The sequence below is a fragment of the Emydura macquarii genome, unplaced genomic scaffold (genome assembly GCF_026122565.2).
Source record: "Emydura macquarii macquarii isolate MOO-44397 ecotype Brisbane River unplaced genomic scaffold, CSIRO-AGI_Emac_v2 contig_1363, whole genome shotgun sequence".
NCBI classification, from domain to species: domain Eukaryota; kingdom Metazoa; phylum Chordata; order Testudines; family Chelidae; genus Emydura; species Emydura macquarii.
Window position 1 is genome coordinate 526036 of NW_027131500.1, and position 18440 is coordinate 544475.

The window sequence follows — 18440 nt, forward strand, 5'->3', positions numbered from 1 at the left end:
ATTTAGTCCATTTATAGAAAAAAAAAGTATTATTTTCCATCTTCCTGCAACCTGTTTTTCTTTGCTGACTCAAACAACGTATTTGCATGATCTGAGCCGATGACGGTATGATAGCAGAATAAATTAGTTCTTAGTACTAGGCAGGCACACTTGCTGAACAGTATCTGGCCTATGAATTCAAAGCAATGACTTGAATTTCCATCTCTGCCAATTCCTTAAAAGTTTTCATTAATAAAAACGTTTACTCAAACAATTTTAAGATACAATGAATCAATTTACAAGAGCTTTTCTGAGAAAAAAAGTGAGTGTACTTTTAATGTAATTAAAGACTTATTTTAAGAGTGGTGTTAACCTTTACAGAAATCTGCACTTTATTCTTCAAGCATTTCTGTAACCTCTATTTTGCAGTTCAGAAACCACAGGAATAGTACTTAGGCAATATTCCCTCTCAGCACTGGAGGTACTTCAAAGCACAAAACAGTAATTATTCAGACAGTATTTAGTTAAATAAATTTTGTTGTTCAATTATTAACTTGCAGCTGTTTTCACTGCCTATAAAGTCTGCAAGAAAATAAGTTACAAATATGCTAAGTGGACGATGACCTTTTCAAAGGGTCTTTAAACAGTCAACTTAACATTTTTATTAAGGAAATCTGAGATGCTAGTTAAATATCAAGCTATGGTAAGCACCATTACTTCAGTTCTGAAGACATTTGGATCATTTGCATTAGGAAACAGGCCCTATCATTTTTCATTATTCTGCCCTTTTCAATGCAACAAATATTAGTACTGGTCTTCGGACTCATTTTGATTGCTACTTTATAAAATGTCATTCCCTATGCCGCTACCCCCAATAACTGAAAAGTCTATAAACCTTAACCACATATTTTAAAATACACAGATGAAGAAAACTGTACTGTTGCTTTATTGCTATTACTATTTATTCAACAATATCTTACAGTGGAGAGAAAAGTTAGTACTTTTAAACTGAAGTATTTGTTGTTACTGTACAATCCTAAACTGCTACAATCTCAGTTGTGCAATTAATAAATTAAACTGATCCCTTTAAAATGTATAACATTTAGAAGGACTTATGACAATCACCCAGCGAAATTAATAGTAATATACAAATAACAATACTTTGCCAGTTAGCAGCCTTAAATAATCAAATTGATGAAACAATTTACCCCAACCAGCAAAACATAAAACCAGAAAAACTCCAGGAAAGCCGCTCACCCTCAGATCATAAACAGTAATATAACCTCATTTCTCTCCAAAAACCCTATCAACATACTGAACTTTCCCAATATTACCATATTAATATAATCTAAGATAGCATCTTAACTTTTGGTACTTAATTTTAGTTAAATTTGAACACACAACTTCTATACAGTATAGTATTGTTGCTAAATCATTATGTAGCAGTTTATGAAGTACAAATATATATTCAGAATGCATATACAATATTTTGCACAGACACAATCAATACAGTTTTCCTGAGGTCAGAAAAAACAACTGAAAACTCCTTAGGAGAAATATATGTGTTTATAAATGTATGTAACAGGGCTGACCAAACTTACTGTGTCCCCCCCAGACTACCACCCCACGGACAGAGTCCTCTAGCCTCACTACACTGCAGGGCAGAAGCTCCAAGCTCCCCACCCCAGTCTGATAGGCGGAGAATGGGGGGGAGGCATGGAGCTCCGTAAGCCGCACTTTAATCGTAAAAGAGCCGCATGTGGCTCAGGAGCTGCAGTTTGTCCACCCGCTATATAAATTCAATCCAGCAACCTTTTCTGAGATGAATAATTCTCAATTTAAATATTACCTATGTAAAGACTGTATGATCAGCCCTACTATTTTCCAATTTGTCTTAATGCTGACTGGGACATAATGCAAGCCAGGCTACGATTATGAGAAGAGTTTTGCGAAGAATGCCAGGAGCAATTAAAGCCTTAAATTAAGGACGGAACAGTCCCTTAGAGCTATATTCCACTCTTGTTCCAAATATGGGCCTTCCATTGAGTTCAGTTGGACATATTTGTTTATTTCTGAAGAACAAAGGTCAAATATAGTATTAAGTCACTAGTCAGACATCAAAATTATTATTACATACATGTATACGATATGTATGTACACGCCTCCTACTTAATCCTGCAATTATCATGCACCTTTGACAGCTTCAGCTGTATTCCGGCCTCTAATCCATCTCCTTTAGGAATTCTAAAATTCCAAACCTCTGAACAGCTTCAAGACAGACACCATTACTTTAATTAAATCCACTGGCCAGAGAAAATGTTTCCTTTTTTTCCTTCCCAGATGTGAATCACACGCCTCTGATTAAACTGACCTGAGGCCCCACTTGGACAACAGTCAGTCTACAATGGAGATGTATTCATGGTCAGATATGCCTCCTGAGTGCTAGAAATAAGAACCTCATAGTTTTCGAAAGGAGAGATTCCCAAAAAATGCTGAGACACTGACCTTAACATCATGACATCTGTATGTGTAAACAAAATCTACTTGTACCGAATTTTTAATGAACTAGATTTTCTCACTCCCTCTGAGGTCTGTGCAAGGTGTTTTATCCTGGCACTGAATACAGGCTGAGGTATGAAAAAGTAACCATAAAAACATCTTCAAACGCTTTAAACCCAGCTTTTCCCTATGACAGGCAGCCTATGTCTGACACTTGATGGGTATAAAGCGCTTACTGGCGATCCTTTGGCATGACCTGTCAGTTACAGAGTCATGCCAAATTTGCACCAATAAACATTTCTCCCACCCCACCCAGTATTTTATACACACGACCCAGACACAGCTTACCTATAAACAGGGTATCTAGAGACACCCGCTCTACACATTTACACACGGGTTCACGCCACAGGCTCCCCCACACACACACACACACAGGACATGTGTAAGAGCCGTGCACACACGCTGCCCCCAAGCAGCATCCGGCGCCCAGTGCCTTCCCCAGGCGCGGAGGCGCAGACCGCCGTCTCTGCCCGGAGGGACGGAGCCCCCGCGGCCGCCTCCAGGCCTGAGGAGCGCGCCCAGCCCCGCGTTTTCCAGCCTTACCCGATGACAACCAGCTCTGGCTCTCGGGCGCGCCGCCGCGGGCTGGGGGGAGTCACAGGCGGGGGGCAGGGGCGCCGCGCCCCGCTAGCCACGCGCATGAAAGGCGCAAAGAGGAGGAGCGGCGCCCGGGGTCGCAGCCGCCCGGCAGGGTCCCGATCCCTGCCCCTGCCCCTCCTCGCGGCGCCTCCCTGTCATTTCTCATTGTGACCCTCCATCTCCCGTCGGGGGCAGAGGGGCGGCTGGGAGGGGGCGAGAGACAGGGGTCCGCGGGGGGTCGGGCTGCTCCGGAGCCGCCGCCGCCCTCTCCGCTGCGCGCTGTGAGCGCTCCCCTCCCCGATGCCCGCAGCTGGCGGCAGCGGAATTCCAACACAGCTGCGGCGAGCGGGGCCGGGGCGGCTCCCGGCCGGGCCCACACGTCAGGTAGCCGCCCTCCAGCCCGCCTCCCCCCTGCGCGACACCACAGAAGCTGGGGTGGCGACTCGTTCTCCAGAGAAGGAGCGGCAGGGTTCGAATCAGAACAGCCCCACCCCGCCCCACAGTGACCCACTCCGCTGCCAGAACCTGCCCTCCCTTCTCACTCCATAGGAAGACCCCCTGACCACTACTGCATCGCCATCACTCTCCCACCACCCGCCCCCTGCTACCAATTCTTCACCTCCTTCCTGGAGCAAGAGTCCTAACTACCTGTCCCTAGTGCCAATCCTTCCTGAACCCAACAAAGCCTTACCCACCCCCACTCACCTTTCTGTGAGCCCCGAAGAAAAGCTCTAACCACCATCCTGACACACACCTGCCAAGTCCTTCCACCCCACACGACTTCAGAATAGGTCCCCCCTCTCCCATCCAATGGACAAGGGTAAGATCTCACACCCAATGAACAAATAAATTGCGGGTTTTAAGAAAGGAGACCAGGGGCTTGCAGAAACCCAGGCCGGGCTCACAGAAATCCTGACCCTTCTTCGCAGGAATTTCAGGGCAAGGCTGCTGATGGACTACTCACTGGGGGGGGGGGCAGTTTGTGCCAGCATTACAGTAAGTAGCACTTTACTGCCCTGGTAACCCCATGGGAAATGACAGGATGACTCACAAAGAATACTCACTGAATATTTGGGTTTCAATATGACCCACCTTATTTGGGAAAAAATGCCAGACAATAGCTGCCAAGAACAGTGGTTAAAAATAGTTCTGTGCTGTTCAGAAAATAGTACCAGGTATGGGATTGCAGTGACGCACAGCATCAGGCCAGGCAACAAGAATGCATGCACACCTTCAATGCACTATAAACCATACATATATGGAGAAGAGAAGAGAATTAGTGTCTCTCTGGAGAATGATGGTAGTTCCTTCCTTTGCCCAGCTGTGAGAATTTCAAAAGCACCATTTAATAAAGAAATTCCAAGGGAGATTTTTCCCAAATGATTTTAAATGAAGGTTTCTTTCAGAAATGAGTTTCTAATTCAGTTTATTCACTACAAAATCCCTGTACTTGCCCATGGTATTGGCAGATGTAGCCTATTATGTATTTCCAAAATGTACCATTTAAAATGTCTCTGTACCTAATAATACTCCTTATAAAACAATACCAAACACTTCCACTCCTATCCTCATTTCCCCAGTTGTTTCTGAAACAATGATTGTATTCTTGGCTTGGTGCAAGGAAAAGGCAAAGCACGAGATAACTCCTACGTCAGGCCTTGTCTTCTACCTTTCCTTTGCAGGGTCAATTTGTTTGGGAAAATGAGTCAATCCAGAGCAAAGAGTTGGCTAGCAGCCTCTCCCTCAAAACGCTGCTGGGGTTTAAGGAACAGGGCCACCTGAGATAAAGTAATCCATACTAGTTTTCTCCTCAAACTACCCCAGTTTAAAGTATAACTAATCTTCAATGCTACGGGCAATGGGGGGAAGGTGTGGCTGCATATTTACCTGAGAACACTTCCCACTGCTACCCGTATACAGCTTCCAACGAAACATATACATCTCAGATAAATATTGTACATCTCTCCATAAACAAACACTACCAGGAAAAGGAGAGGTCTTGGGGGAGCTAAACATAAACTGTGCTAAAATGCAGGAATATGTAACAATTTGGTCAGCTGTGTTAAAATATTTAAATCTTGAAAACGTAATGTTAGATTGTTAGGGGTTTTTGTTTGTTTTAAGAGAGGAATGAGAAGGAAAGTATGCAGAATATTTCTGATGTTTAGTAATACAGCTATCCTCAAATACAGGCTTGAAAACCGTTTACTTTACCCTTTCTTCTGAACCACTACAACACTAAATAATAATAAACACAATGCACAATCTAGACAATAAGCACAAAAGAGCATTGCAACATAATTTTAACTGTAAGCCACTATGAATAAAGACACTAACAAAATGCAGCGTATGAATTGCTCACTGTACATCTCTGAGTGTAAATGAGAAATACTCAAAGATGAAATTTAGGACAGAAAGAAAATGACAAATTTCTGAACTTCATATAGTCAGGGAGAAGTACAGTGCTTCTGATGCTCATTTGACCCACCCTGGATATAATGGAACCTGGCTTGTTTTGCACTAGAATGTAATTTATATAGCCACTAGGTGGCTACTTTGTTTACTAGAGTGTTACACTAACAACATGATACAGTAGCTCTTATGGACAAGTCACTTCAGTTATAAGACCCTATTTACATATGTTTATAACTATCTTTCTTAAGTTCCAGAGGGGTTGCTGTGTTAGTCTGTATACAGCAAAAACGACGAGAGTCCTGTAGCACCTTAAAGACTAACAAATTCCTGCGGGCATAAGCTTTCGTGGGATGCCTCTGACTAAGTGTTTACATAGAGTTCAGGAGTGCATGAGAGTATTTTAGATTATAACTCTTGAAAGCAGGGATTATCTCATTTTATGTTTGTACAAAGCCTAGCATAACAGGGTCCTGGTCTATGACTAAGCCCTTTAGACCCTACAAATACAGTACAATATTATCTACGAAATAGGTCTGGGAATACATAAGGGAACATTCTAGGGGAGTGTGGGAATATCTCAAAAGTCTCTAAAAGGAGGTTTAGGAGCATTACAGGAGCCTTAGCAAATGGACAGATTCAGGAAAACAGTGCGGAGCATCTACAGGGCAATGAAGTATTAAGCAGGAGGGATAAGAAGTATTCACAGGGGATGCTGGATTACATTAGGGAACTCAAACTATAAATGAAGTGCACAGGAAGGCTCCTAAATGGTGTGCAAATCATCAAGGATTTAAAAAGAAAAACATTGTAGGAACACATTGGGTGTGTCTATAAAAGGAGTGTGCTAAAAGTTTCTAGGGAAAAGTTGTGGAGCACTGCAAGATCTCTAAACTGGAAAACAGACACTATTGAAATTTCAAAGGAGTTAACAGATGTGTATGGCTCTGATACAGAATTGGGATCATTAGAGAGAGGTTTTCTTGAACCCTTCATGGGGGTTCCCTATATATGGAAGTGTATGAGTGAGCTCTGAGAGAAATGGAAACTCAGAGTAGAGGAATGGAAACAAAGGATCACAAAATCTTTAAAATTAGGGTTCTTGAATATATCAGAAACTACAGTGCTTCAAGGAATCTTTAGAGTGGTGATAAAGCACACCGGAGAGGAATAGGGTATGTCAGCATGAGGTCTTTCAGATGGATTTAGGAGCACCCTGAGATCTTGTCCAGATTAGCACTTATGCCAGCAAAACTTGTCACTCAGGGGTGTGAAAAAACACACCCTGAGCGACATAGTTTTGCCAACATAAGGTAGCCATGTTATATCGACAGGCGAGAGTTCTCCTGCCGACATAATAAAACCACCTATATGAGCAGCAGCAGCTATGTCGACAGGAGAGCATCGGCAACCACACACACATATACGTCGTCTCTTTCTTCCTTTGCTGACCTATTTCTCTCTTCCACAACAGCATACTAAGCAGCAGAAGAAAATTAATAATCAACATGATTTTGTCCATGTCATATTGAGCAATATTTTCCCAGAAGCCCCAGCTACAGTAGTGTAAATTAAACTAGTTTTGATTAATTATCTTCAAGCTGATGCTGCAAGCACATCTGAGAAACAATACACTGCAGGAGGACAAATACACTGGTGCTGAAGGAAGAATCCTGTGGAAATAACTATTAGTGTCTGTGCGAAACATGGTGGGGAGGGAAACTGCAGATGTGTCAAATGTAGGATAACTGCAGTATCTGCCCTGTTTAAACTCCTGTATCCTCAGAGAGTACATTATAATAGATGTTAGATAACTAACTATGCTACAAAATGAAACCATAAGAAGAAATCTGTGGCAAGCTTTCACACCTCAAATGACAACTGCCATCACCTCAACTTCCTTTTTTTCTCCTGTTAAATTATGTCTTGTGTCTTAAAATATGTTCTTCAGAGCTTTGCAAACCACTATAAAGAAAATACATTTCTAGAATAAAGATGGTAAAATTACAGCTTTGTGTTATCTCAAGAAATAAATAAGGATAAGATTATGGGAAGGATAGACTATCATATCAGCTGAACAAGCGGGTGCCAAAAGAAACAAATTATTAGAAGAAAAATGCTTAGTGACTATAATGTGATTTATTGCACGCCAAAACCTACATGCTATAATTTACCAACGGCAACAAAATCCAAGAGAAAATTCAAGATATGGAGAATTAGAAAATGGAAAAGGGAAGTGAAAAAAAAAAAAAAAAGGCTGTCTGTAAAGCTGCCACATGAAAACTTAAAAAAAAAAAAAAAAAGGGAATTAGCATCTGCAGCCTATTTCTCTAAACCCATGCAGTTTGTTGAATGGCCATTTTAACACAAGTTTATTAGCAAAAAACAGCATGACTTAGATTACACGTGGTAACAAACAGTTCAACAAAGCTTCCTTAAAAAAAACCAACAAAGAATACATGTAGCATAAAATTACTCTCATCATGCCAAAAAAATAATACAAATGGGAATTACATTTGAATTTACAGTCCCAACAGAGATTAAAAAAAACCCTTCACAACTGTATTTAAAACTTAATTTAGACTCAGTACACTTTACATGATAAATGTTCAGTGCTATTCAAGGGGGAAAAAAGTTCCTGCCCTGAAAAGCTTACTACCTAAGTTAAGAAGAATTTGACCAGCACAGGTACAGATACATAAAATCATAGAAGACCTCAGTAGGTCACCTAGTTCAGTCCCCTGCACTCAAGGCAGGCCTATATAACTAGATCATTCCTAACAAGTGTTTGTCTAAACTGTTCTTAAAAACCTCCAATAACAGAGATTCCACAACCTCTCTAGGCAATTTGTTTCAGTACTTAACAACCCTGACAATTAGGAAGTTTTTCCCTAATGTCCAACCTAAACCTCGTTTGCTACAATTTAAGCCCATTGCTTTTTTTCCTATCCGTAGAGGTTAATGAGAACAATTTTCGTCCTCCTCCTTGTAACAACCTTGTATGCACTTGAAAACTGTTATCATGTCCCCCATCAGTCTTCTCTTCTCGAAACTAAACAAACCCAGTTTTTTCAATCTTTCCTCATTGGTCACGTCTTCTAGACTTTTAATCATTTTTGTTGCTCTCCTGGACTTTCTCCTGTTTGTCTACATCTTTTCTGAAATGTGGAGCCCAGAACTGGACACAATACTTCAGCTGAGACCTTATCAGCACAGAGTAGAGTGAAATAATTATTTCTCATGTCTTGCTTACAACACTCCAGCTACTACGTCCCAGAATGGTGTTTGCTTTTTTTTTTTTTGCAATAGTGTTACACTGTTGATTCATATTTAGCTTGTGATCTGCTATAATTCCCAGATACCTTTCACATATTCCTTCCTAGGCACAGAGGAGAGGGAGAGGTAGTAGGAAGAGAGAATGAGGGTGATTATAGTAAGATCATATGGTTAATACTTTAGTTGATCAATGCATATTGCACTGAGAGTTTTATGATTCCCCTTCAGCCTCACAAGTTAGCAGGAAAAACTAAGGTTTATAGATCTCACAGCATGTGAGGGACTTGATAGAGTAGAGACATGGCAGAGCATCAAGAAAGGAGTTCCAGACTTAGGGGCCACATAAAATAAAGTGAGGAGATGAATGTGGGAGAAAGAAATGAAAGAGCTTATTAGAACTGTGGCTTAAGCTGAATGAAGAGGTGAGGGGAGGAGTGAAGAGGATGAATAAATATGAATGAAGAGAGATGCAAAGATTAAGGCTATGTCTACGCTACAGACTTCTGCCAGTATAGATATGTTGATCAGGGTGAGAAGAGGTGTGATCACTGACAGACATAGCTATATGCTGTCAGACATCTGTAGCATAGACACATATACTGGTAAATTTGTGCTTTTACTGGTGTAGCTTGCTTCACTTGGAGAGGGTGGTTTAACTGTATTGGTACAAAGTACAGCTTTGCCACTACAGCTGTATCCATACTAGGAGTGCTTTGTCAGTATAGTATGCCAGTACTCCTAAACCAGTAAAGTGCTGCTATTGTAGACAGTTTAAGTTGTGCATAGCTTAACAGAGCTTGAATTTGTTACAGAAGGCAAGAGAAAGCCAGTGAAGGGATATGAAGATGGACTGAACATATTAAAGAGTGGTAGGTGTCAGATCATTTTCACATCTAATTTTGAACAAATTAAAGAGGAAGTAAAATCAGGAAGCCAGACAGAAGGAAATACTTTACATTCAAGAAAATAGCTTAGAATAAAGAGGAATGACTTGAGGTGCACAGCATCACAACAGCAGCAATCTCACTATTTGGTTTGGGCAATGTGGGGAGGATAACGTAGACTACCACATTTCTGCAATACTAAGCATATGGTCATTGGCATTGTCAAACTCAAAGTTCCCCCAAGCCAATGGCTCATTGGGCTGACACAGTTAAGGAAGGTCAGTTTCATAGCCAACAGTACACAAGGGAATGATGTGAACAGCATCATATCTGACTGTAAGGAACCAGGGCACAGGCAGTGTGCCTAGCAGTCACAGCTGGACTGACCAACATGTCAAGGATGGCTACAAGGCAGAAGTCGGTAAGCAGGGATCAGAGTAATCACTAGAGCCAGGATCAATAAGCAAGAGTCAGAGACCAGAGATCAGAGGTAGTTATCAGGCTAGAATCAGGAGGTATGGGTCAGGGTCCAAGTCAGGTGCAGGGGTCAGAGACTGGAGATCAGAAAAAGAGGTAAGGTCTGGAGTCGTAGCAGACCAGAAGTCTGTGTCATTGCCCAGACAACTTCCTGGTGCACCCTCTAGGGTTACAGAGTGAGCAAGGGCCAATCAGAGGATGCAGGTTGCTGTCATTCTGGAAGGTACTTCCTGTGGCATCTAATCCCCACAGTACTCCTTGGATGTGGCTCTGCATGGCCTCCTGGTGGTAATGTTAGAATGTCACCTGTCCCAGGCTCAGCAGACCTGGGTTTTAATCATACGGATCCTTAAATTACGCCCCCCCCCCCCCCCCCCCACACACACACACATCCCTTCTGGGTTGGCATCAGATCTGGTTTACCCAGCTGGTCTTGAGGAAACCTTTTCACCAGGTTAGGGGCATGACATGGGCAGCTGGTTCCCAGGAAAACTCTTCAGGACCATAACCCTCTGAATCAATGAGTTTAGAGTACAGGATAGCATGGATACTCCTTGGACCTGAACTGACAGAAGTGGCTGCTGGGACAGGTCAGGAAAAGGGTCTCTGTGTAAGGCTTCAGGAGGGATACATGAAAAACATGACATGTCTTAAGGGATTGAGGGAGCTGCAATTTGAAGGTAACAGTGTTGATTTGCTGATAAATCCAGAATGGTCCAAATAACTGGTGGTATAACTTGCAGGTCAGCTTGTTCATACAGTGTTTTGCTGCAAGTCAGACCTTTTAGCGCACTGCGAGAGCTGGGCCTTCCTGGCATCAACAGTCCACGTAACACTTGTAGTCCTTTTTCGCATCTTCACAATTGTCTTTAAGCTCCCCTTGGATATGATTAATTCATTGGATCCAGTCAGTGGCTGCTGGGTTTGGACAGGCTGCTGGCAAGGCCGGGTGGTAGTGAGGGCAGAACCTGTAATTTTCAAAAGAAGGATTCTGCTCCATGGAAGCATGGTCAGTGTTGTTGGGGAACTCAGGATAAGGCAGGAGGGAGAACGCTTATCTGGATGGTAGTTGACAAAGCACCTTAGGTATTGTTTTAGTACTTGGTTCACCTTCACTGTCTGCCCATCTGTCTCAGGGTGGTTTGTGGAGGAAGTAAAAACACAAATGTCCAGTAATCATGGCTTTCATGCCAAAAGCGTGAGACAAACTGCAGTCCTTGGTCTGAGATGATATAGTCCGGAAGCCCATGAAGACAGATTTAACATGCATCACCAGCAGTTGAGCTGTTGTTTGGTCAATGGGAATGAAATGCACCATTTTGCTCACTTAGTCCACAATGGACAAGACTACTGAGTGGCCATCAGAGTCAGGGACTTCCTGGAAATCCAGGGTGATTGAGGCCCAGGTTCGAGCTGAGGGCTCTAGGGTTGCTATAGTGCCGATGGGTTTAGTGTGAGGTGTCTAGGTATGCGCACACAGGTACTGAGACACTAAGGAAATTGCAAGTTTTTAGGGAATAGGGTTGTTCTTTTTAGGCTCCTCACTCTCTTGGTAGTGTTCATCCTTTCAGGATAAGGCATCGGCTTTCCCATCCCTGGCTCCTGTGCGATAGGTAATGATGAAATCAAACCAAGGGGAGAATAATGCCCACCTGAGCTGTCTTTGGTTCAAGCCTTATGCAGATAATTGAGGTTATTATGGTCAGAAAAGAATGGTGCATTAGGTGTCAGGCATCGCTCTTCAAAGGCTGATTTAATCATGAGCAGTTCCTTACGTAATATTTCATAATTCCATACAGCAGGGGTGAGGTTTTGGGAGAAGTATGAGCAGGGATACAGCACGTGCTGTAGCCTGCGCCTCTGAATGAGCATTTCCCCAATGGCAACAATTTACGTAATACTTCATAATTCCATACAGTAGGGGTGAGGTTTTGGGAGAAGTATGACCAGGGATACAGCACGTGCTGTAGCCTGCGCCTCTCAATGAGCATTTCCCCAATGACAACACTGGATGCACTGGCCTCCCCTATGAACACCCTATGGTGAAAACCTATGAATGCCATATAAATGGATAGGTCCGGATGTGCAAGAATGGGAGCGGTCACGATAGTGGCTTTGAACTGTTCAAAGGCATGGTGAGCTTTAGGCATCCAAACAAATTTGACAGTTTTCCAGAGGTGGTTTGTCATGGAGGCTGTTTGCCCTGAGAAGCCTGGAATGAATCATCAGTTAAAAATTTGCAAAGCCCAGGAAGCTCTGTAACTCCCAGGGAGACCTGGGCACTGCCCCGTTGTGGATGGCCTTCACTTTCTGGGGGTCCATCTTAATACCCTCTGTGAAAAGGATACAATCCAAAAATTATCTGGAGGATTGGTCAAAGATGCATTTTTTCAGTTTTATGTACAGACTATGCTTCCACAGTCTTTCCAGGATGGGACAAACGTGGTAACAATGCTGATCAGGGTTCTCTGAACACACAAGTATGTCACCGAGATAGATGACTACATATTGGTATAGAATGAAGTGTTGAAAGGTTGTGGGAACACTGGTCAGACCAAATGGCATTACTAAATATTCAAAGTACCCATAGTAGGTCAAAAGGCAGTCTTCCATTCATCTCCTGCCCTAATGTGCAATAAGTTATAAGCCCACTAGAGATCCAGCTTGGTGAAAATTCAGGCAGACCACACACGATCTAAGAACTCTAAGACTGGGGCAGGGGGTACCAGTTTCAGAGCATCACCCGGTTTAGGGCCTGATAGTCTATGTGGGGAGGTGGAGTGCTGGATGAAGCCCAAGGCCAGGTTTTCTTGGATGTATAAACAAAGGCCTGCCAGTTCTGGCTCACACAATGCATAGATCCATCCATAAAGGACCTTCACCATGGGATCCAAGTCTATGGGGCAGCATAGTCCCAGTGCAGAGGCAGTAGGTTTGCATTTTTCTTGGAAGCAGTTCCTTCTGGTTAGCCACCAACATCTGGGGTTCCCCCATAGATGCTTCTGATCAGCTGCAGGAGCCCATGACCAGAAGGTTGGGACTGGCTGCATGTAGGCAGACCCTTCAGCAATGTTCAGAGGGGAAGCTGATTCTCTTCTCTCATTAAAAAATGCAGGGACCATGCTGCTCCAGCCAGGTGACACACAGAATCAGGGGGAAGCATGGAGAATGAATCACGTTGAATTGTAACACTTCCCAGTGACCCTGGAGTACAGCCTCTAAGGGTCCTGTTTCCTGTATCACTAGCCCCAAAGACAGGAGTGACCCATCTATCGTCTCTATGAGAACTTTGTAGGCTTTAAATGGAGATGGTTTGTAGGTCTCAAGTGGCTTCAGTATCTATGAAATTATCAGAAATCCTGGAATCGATCAGGGCCCATTGAGGGGAATTGGCCTGGTCCCATCCGTGGTACGTAACTGTATCTATACTTGAAGTGTGGGAAGGACCCGCATGTCCTGGATCAGGTATCCTTCGAGAGCTAGGGGCTAGTTCTGGAGCACGATGCCCTGGTGGTGCCCAGGCTGGCCCCCACGATTCAGCCTGGGCTTACTCATTTCCCAATTCTTTGCTAGTCGATGAGCAAGAGGCAAAAGCACATCCTGGCACTCCACAATAAAAGCATTTTACTGTGCTGTCACTATTCCTTTTCTTCTGGGATCAAGTGTCGGTGGATCAGATCAAACTGTGTCCATTTGTGGTTGGGTCATAGGATTTTCAGCACAGGGTATGGGCGAGATGACAGCATGGTTCCCCTTCTCTCCTCCTTTCGCTCATGCATCTGGTTGTCAATATGGAGGTGTGTCAATAAAAACATCCAAGCTGGTCAGGGTCTCAACACGGACTAGCCCATTCTTTACTTCCACACTAAGTCTACACTGAATTTGGCTCAACATCAGCCACAAATCATCAGAACTGGGCAGCATATCAGGCAGCTGGCCATTGCCCTTTTTGGAGCCTCTGTAATGTGGCTTCTGCTGAGTGAGCATGAGAATAATTGAAAATTGTGGAAAACACTCACAGGAAGGCATTCCAGTCTGTTAACACTAGGCAGTTCTGCTCCAGAAGGCCTAAACCAGCATTTCTTCAACAAGCAAACTGATCACTAATCCCACCCTGGCCTGGTTGGTGGGATACATTCAAGGACAGAGCAGGAAATGGAGACAGCAGTGGTTCAGGAACCCCCTGAACTTCTGGCAGGTGCCATCAGAATGTTTGGGTGGCAGTATTGCAGGACCCTGTTCGGAGGCCACACCCAATCCTGGAGCACAGACTTCTCTTCCTGGGACTGTGTTAGCTGCTCACGGAGTGTCTGATTTTCTGCTTGGAGCTGCGCCACTTGGTACCGCAGCACATGGTTCTCGGCTTGGAGTTGAGCAATCTGCGCTTATGAATCTGGTACCCCATGGGATCCAGTGGGTGGTAGACATGCCCCTTCCATATCCCTGCTAAGGGGCTTCCACAGAGGGATCAAAGGTGGGTCTGGGCAAACTGTACTGGGGCATAGGTGGTCTGGCCTGGCAGTTGCAGCAAGGCTGGTGTCCACAAATCAAGAATAGCCTTGAGGCAGTAGTCAACAAGCAGGGATCTAGAGCTGGGATTGACAAACAAGAGTAAGATCCAGGTCAGGGTCAGTGCCCAAAGATCAGCAGGGCTGGAATCAGGAGGCAAGGGTCAGGGTCAGAGTGAGGGGAGGTCTGGAGTGCTACTAGGCCAGAAGTCTGTGTGGTTGCCCAGACAACTTCCTGGAGCACCCTCCAGGGTTAAATAATGATCATAAGCCAATCAGAGGGCCTCAGCATGCCACTTTGGACCCCCCACAGTGTTCTTTGGATGTGGCTCTGCATGACCTCCTGATGCTGATGTGGAAACATCTGCTATCCCAGACTGCAAACCCAGGTTCTAGACCCACACATCCTTACAATGACTGCCCTAACCCGATAGATCAGGTGCCCATTTTGCAGCTGGGAGAACTGGAGCTGGCCTTTCAGTGCCCTATCAAGAGAGACTCAAACATATGACCTTCAGGCTTGCAGTCAAGCTCCTTATCCTACTCAGCCACTGCATACATTTTGTTTGTTTTAAACTTAACTCAATTTTTATTCCCTCTCACAAGCCTTCTCTCAATAGTAACGGATTAAGAACAACCTGAAGCACAATTTCTGATACATATATACATTTAAACTCTACATAATAGCATATGAATAAAAGGAGTGATGGAGAGTGGAGTCCCTTACATATGAAATTTACTGTTTCTTAAATGATTAATTGGCGCCTACGACCCACAGTGATAAGCAAATTAAAAAGTACATATACAAATAGAGAAAGAAAAAGTTATTGTGCTGTAGAACATTTCATAAGTTTTCCCTCTGAGTCCTGATATATCAAGGTTCTAACTGAAGGGAAAACTCAGGGGAAGTATAAGTGCACCTGTAAAAAAGAGGTTTATTACTTTTAATAGCAGAAGAGTACGTAGCTGATGATACCCAATGCCAGCTTTCAAATTGCATGCAGACACAACATGAAGATACTGGGCCAGATTCTCAGCTGGTTTAACTCAGCACAGCTCTACTGAAGTTAATGGAACTACACCAATTTACACGAGCTGAAAATATGGCTCTGTTTATGTATAGAGTACAGCACAGTTACCAAACTAGATGGTCACTAGATGTCACTCTTGTTCCATAAAAAATGAAACAGCATGCACTGACATTTCACTGGAGAAATTTATGGGCATCTTCCACAGTAACATCTACATGGCTAAAAGGAAACTTTAATACAATTATGATTTTTACCTTGTCACAGAAAATTTTGTGATGAAAATAAAATCATCTGCACCCAAATCCTGGATCTGATCCCCCTTCCCACTGAACTTTAGTGGTTCCGGGAAAAGGGGGGTTCAAAATCCAGATCTCAATTTTTTAGTTTTCACGCCTTATCACTTGTTTCTAAAACAATCCTTGGCATCGATACTGGGATATAGCAGGAGGACTAAAGGTCAGAACCACTGAGTGTTACTCTGAGCTGTTTTACTGTTCTGCTATGTGATTTTGGGAAAGTCACTGACCCTTTCTGTGCTTCATTTTATCCACCTGCTAAATGGGTTTACTACTATTACTTGCCTCACAGACATATGTTTATAGACAGCTTTGAGATCCATGAATGAAAGCCACTATCACCTTTGTCATCTTGTTGAATAAATGTAATACAAGATGTTTTTAACATAAAAGTAATCTATACATCTATCTGAGGAGATTGAGAATTGAAAAAAAAATTCCTTGACATTAATTTGGGAGAATAAATATTGATGCCTAGTTTTTTGTTATTGTTGTTGTTTTCTACCTGATTAAAAATACATTTGTTATTTCACAGAATCACTTTGCTAAGTGTAATGCTCACTACGAGTAGTCTCAAGGAAGTTAATGAGACTACTCATGGTAATGAGTGGTATATCCAATAGTAAGTTCTTACAGATCACATCTTCAAGCTGAAGCACAAGGTCTTGGGGCCTGTAGTGTAAACTTCAGTTTCTTCCTTTTGGTGCATAGCAACAACCAACTGGTTTGCTTTTAGCTTAGAATTTGAACTATTTTTATAGCCTTTTATTTGTTGTGTGAAGAGTGCTCTAGCCTTTCACAATTATGGCCTAATCCTGCATGCCCTTGTTCATATTCTATGCCAGTGGTTCTCAACCCATTTACCATTGTGAGCTGCATATGCAGCTCTATGTGTGTTATGCAGGCTGCATCCACACTACATATATACTAACTGTATGGCCCTGAGGATGTCACAGGCCGCAGCCGTGTGCTGATTTGACCACGCATTGAGAACCACTGTTGAATTTATGCAAATGGTGTCTGTAAACTTTCTTGCACCTGAATGGCTGCCAAAGTTTGGACATCATCCTGAAAGTACATGGTTTGAATCTAACATTACCCTGAAAATGGGAAATAAAAAACTTGGTAACAAAAGTTAAACAAATATTAAACTTTAACATGCAATAACCTGAGCTTTTGCTGTGTATTAACTCTTGAATGTTTTATTTATATCTGTTTTTAATCCTCAATTGGTGTGGAAAAACTTGTATTTCCCAAAGCAATAGGGTCATCTGTCAGATGATATATTATATACATTATTTCTTAGACTGAGTTTCTGAAAGCTACTGAGGTGAGACATACATACTTAGAAGTTCATTTACCTTTGGAGGCATATCCGACATTTTATCATATTTTTACATAAATTATTAATTAATGTCAAGAAAATGCAATCATCTTAATTAACTACAAAAACAAAGAAAGCTAATTAGTGTCTTGGCAGAGGTGTTTTATTTCTTTGCGATCCGATAGGAAGCATTTACTGTAACAGGATCAAGTGTCCCTGAAACTGGAGGGAGAAGGTGGTGGGGGGAGGTTGAATAAAATTATTGGAAATGGTCCATAAGGCTTTCAAAGCACATACGTAATAAGAATACAGTGATAAAATAGAGGAAAAACGCAATTACTATTCTTTGTGCATACAATGGATTTCTTTTATCATCATATTAATTATATCAATGTGATCAGTAAAATCTTTCTTTTCTGTTTTCCTTAACCCAAAAAGCCTTGATCATTCAGCCATCATCAGAACTATTTGATGTGTATATCGGGTACTATTGAGCAGCTAAGATAAGGCTGTACTTTAGAGTTTGCATTAAATTGTTTCAAATAAACCTCCACCCCTCACAGCAGGTCTGAACACAGCTGAAGTGCTCAAGCTGCATTTGGAGCAGGCCAGAGAAGGAGTCTGCTCTAACTTGTGCTAGGAGCCAGACTAGCCCCAGGAAAAGGATGGCACATACCTTGGTCACTGTAATGGGCTCACAACCAGCACAGGGTAAATTTGGTCCAAAATGTATGCCACACTAGACCAGACAAAAACTTGGTTTAGTTTGCATGGGAGTTCAAATGTGCAACAGGACAGCCGGTGCCCTACAGCTATTACCATCTCAAGCCTATCCCAGGACTTGCACACAAGGTGAGCATGCTCAAACAAATCAAAATTTGATGTGTGATGCCTCAGACATTTGATGTCCCTGACCTTATCACAACTCATACTGTACCAAATACTGGACTAGAAACTTTCCCCACAGGCATACTACTGTATATTTGCCTACTTTGGGGGTTGACACCTTCTTTCAAAGCATACAAATGCTTTAAAACGGCCAATTTCCATGGGCACCGGGTAAACTGCCCATTAGAGGAGGCTAGCCTATGGCTCCTCCCCTTCCCCCTGAGGTC

The 18440-nt window shown here is 42.8% G+C and overlaps 1 protein-coding gene across 3 annotated transcripts in view; it reads right to left on the reverse strand.

The window, feature by feature from the left end:
• Positions 1-18440, reverse strand: part of FAM149A (family with sequence similarity 149 member A) — a 58903-nt gene that overhangs the window by 16934 nt on the left and 23529 nt on the right. Inside the window, exon 1 of one of the 3 annotated variants that reach the window (XM_067551602.1) lies at positions 3823-3841. The exons of 1 other annotated variant lie outside the window; for it this stretch is intronic. Coding sequence is in view for 1 of the 2 variants with exons in the window: in XM_067551600.1 (XP_067407701.1) it covers positions 3082-3179 (98 nt within the window). In the remaining variant the exon portion in view is untranslated. Of the gene's footprint in view, positions 1-3081; positions 3479-3822; positions 3842-18440 lie in introns of those variants that run through there. One more of the 3 variants, XM_067551600.1, reaches the window with a different exon arrangement.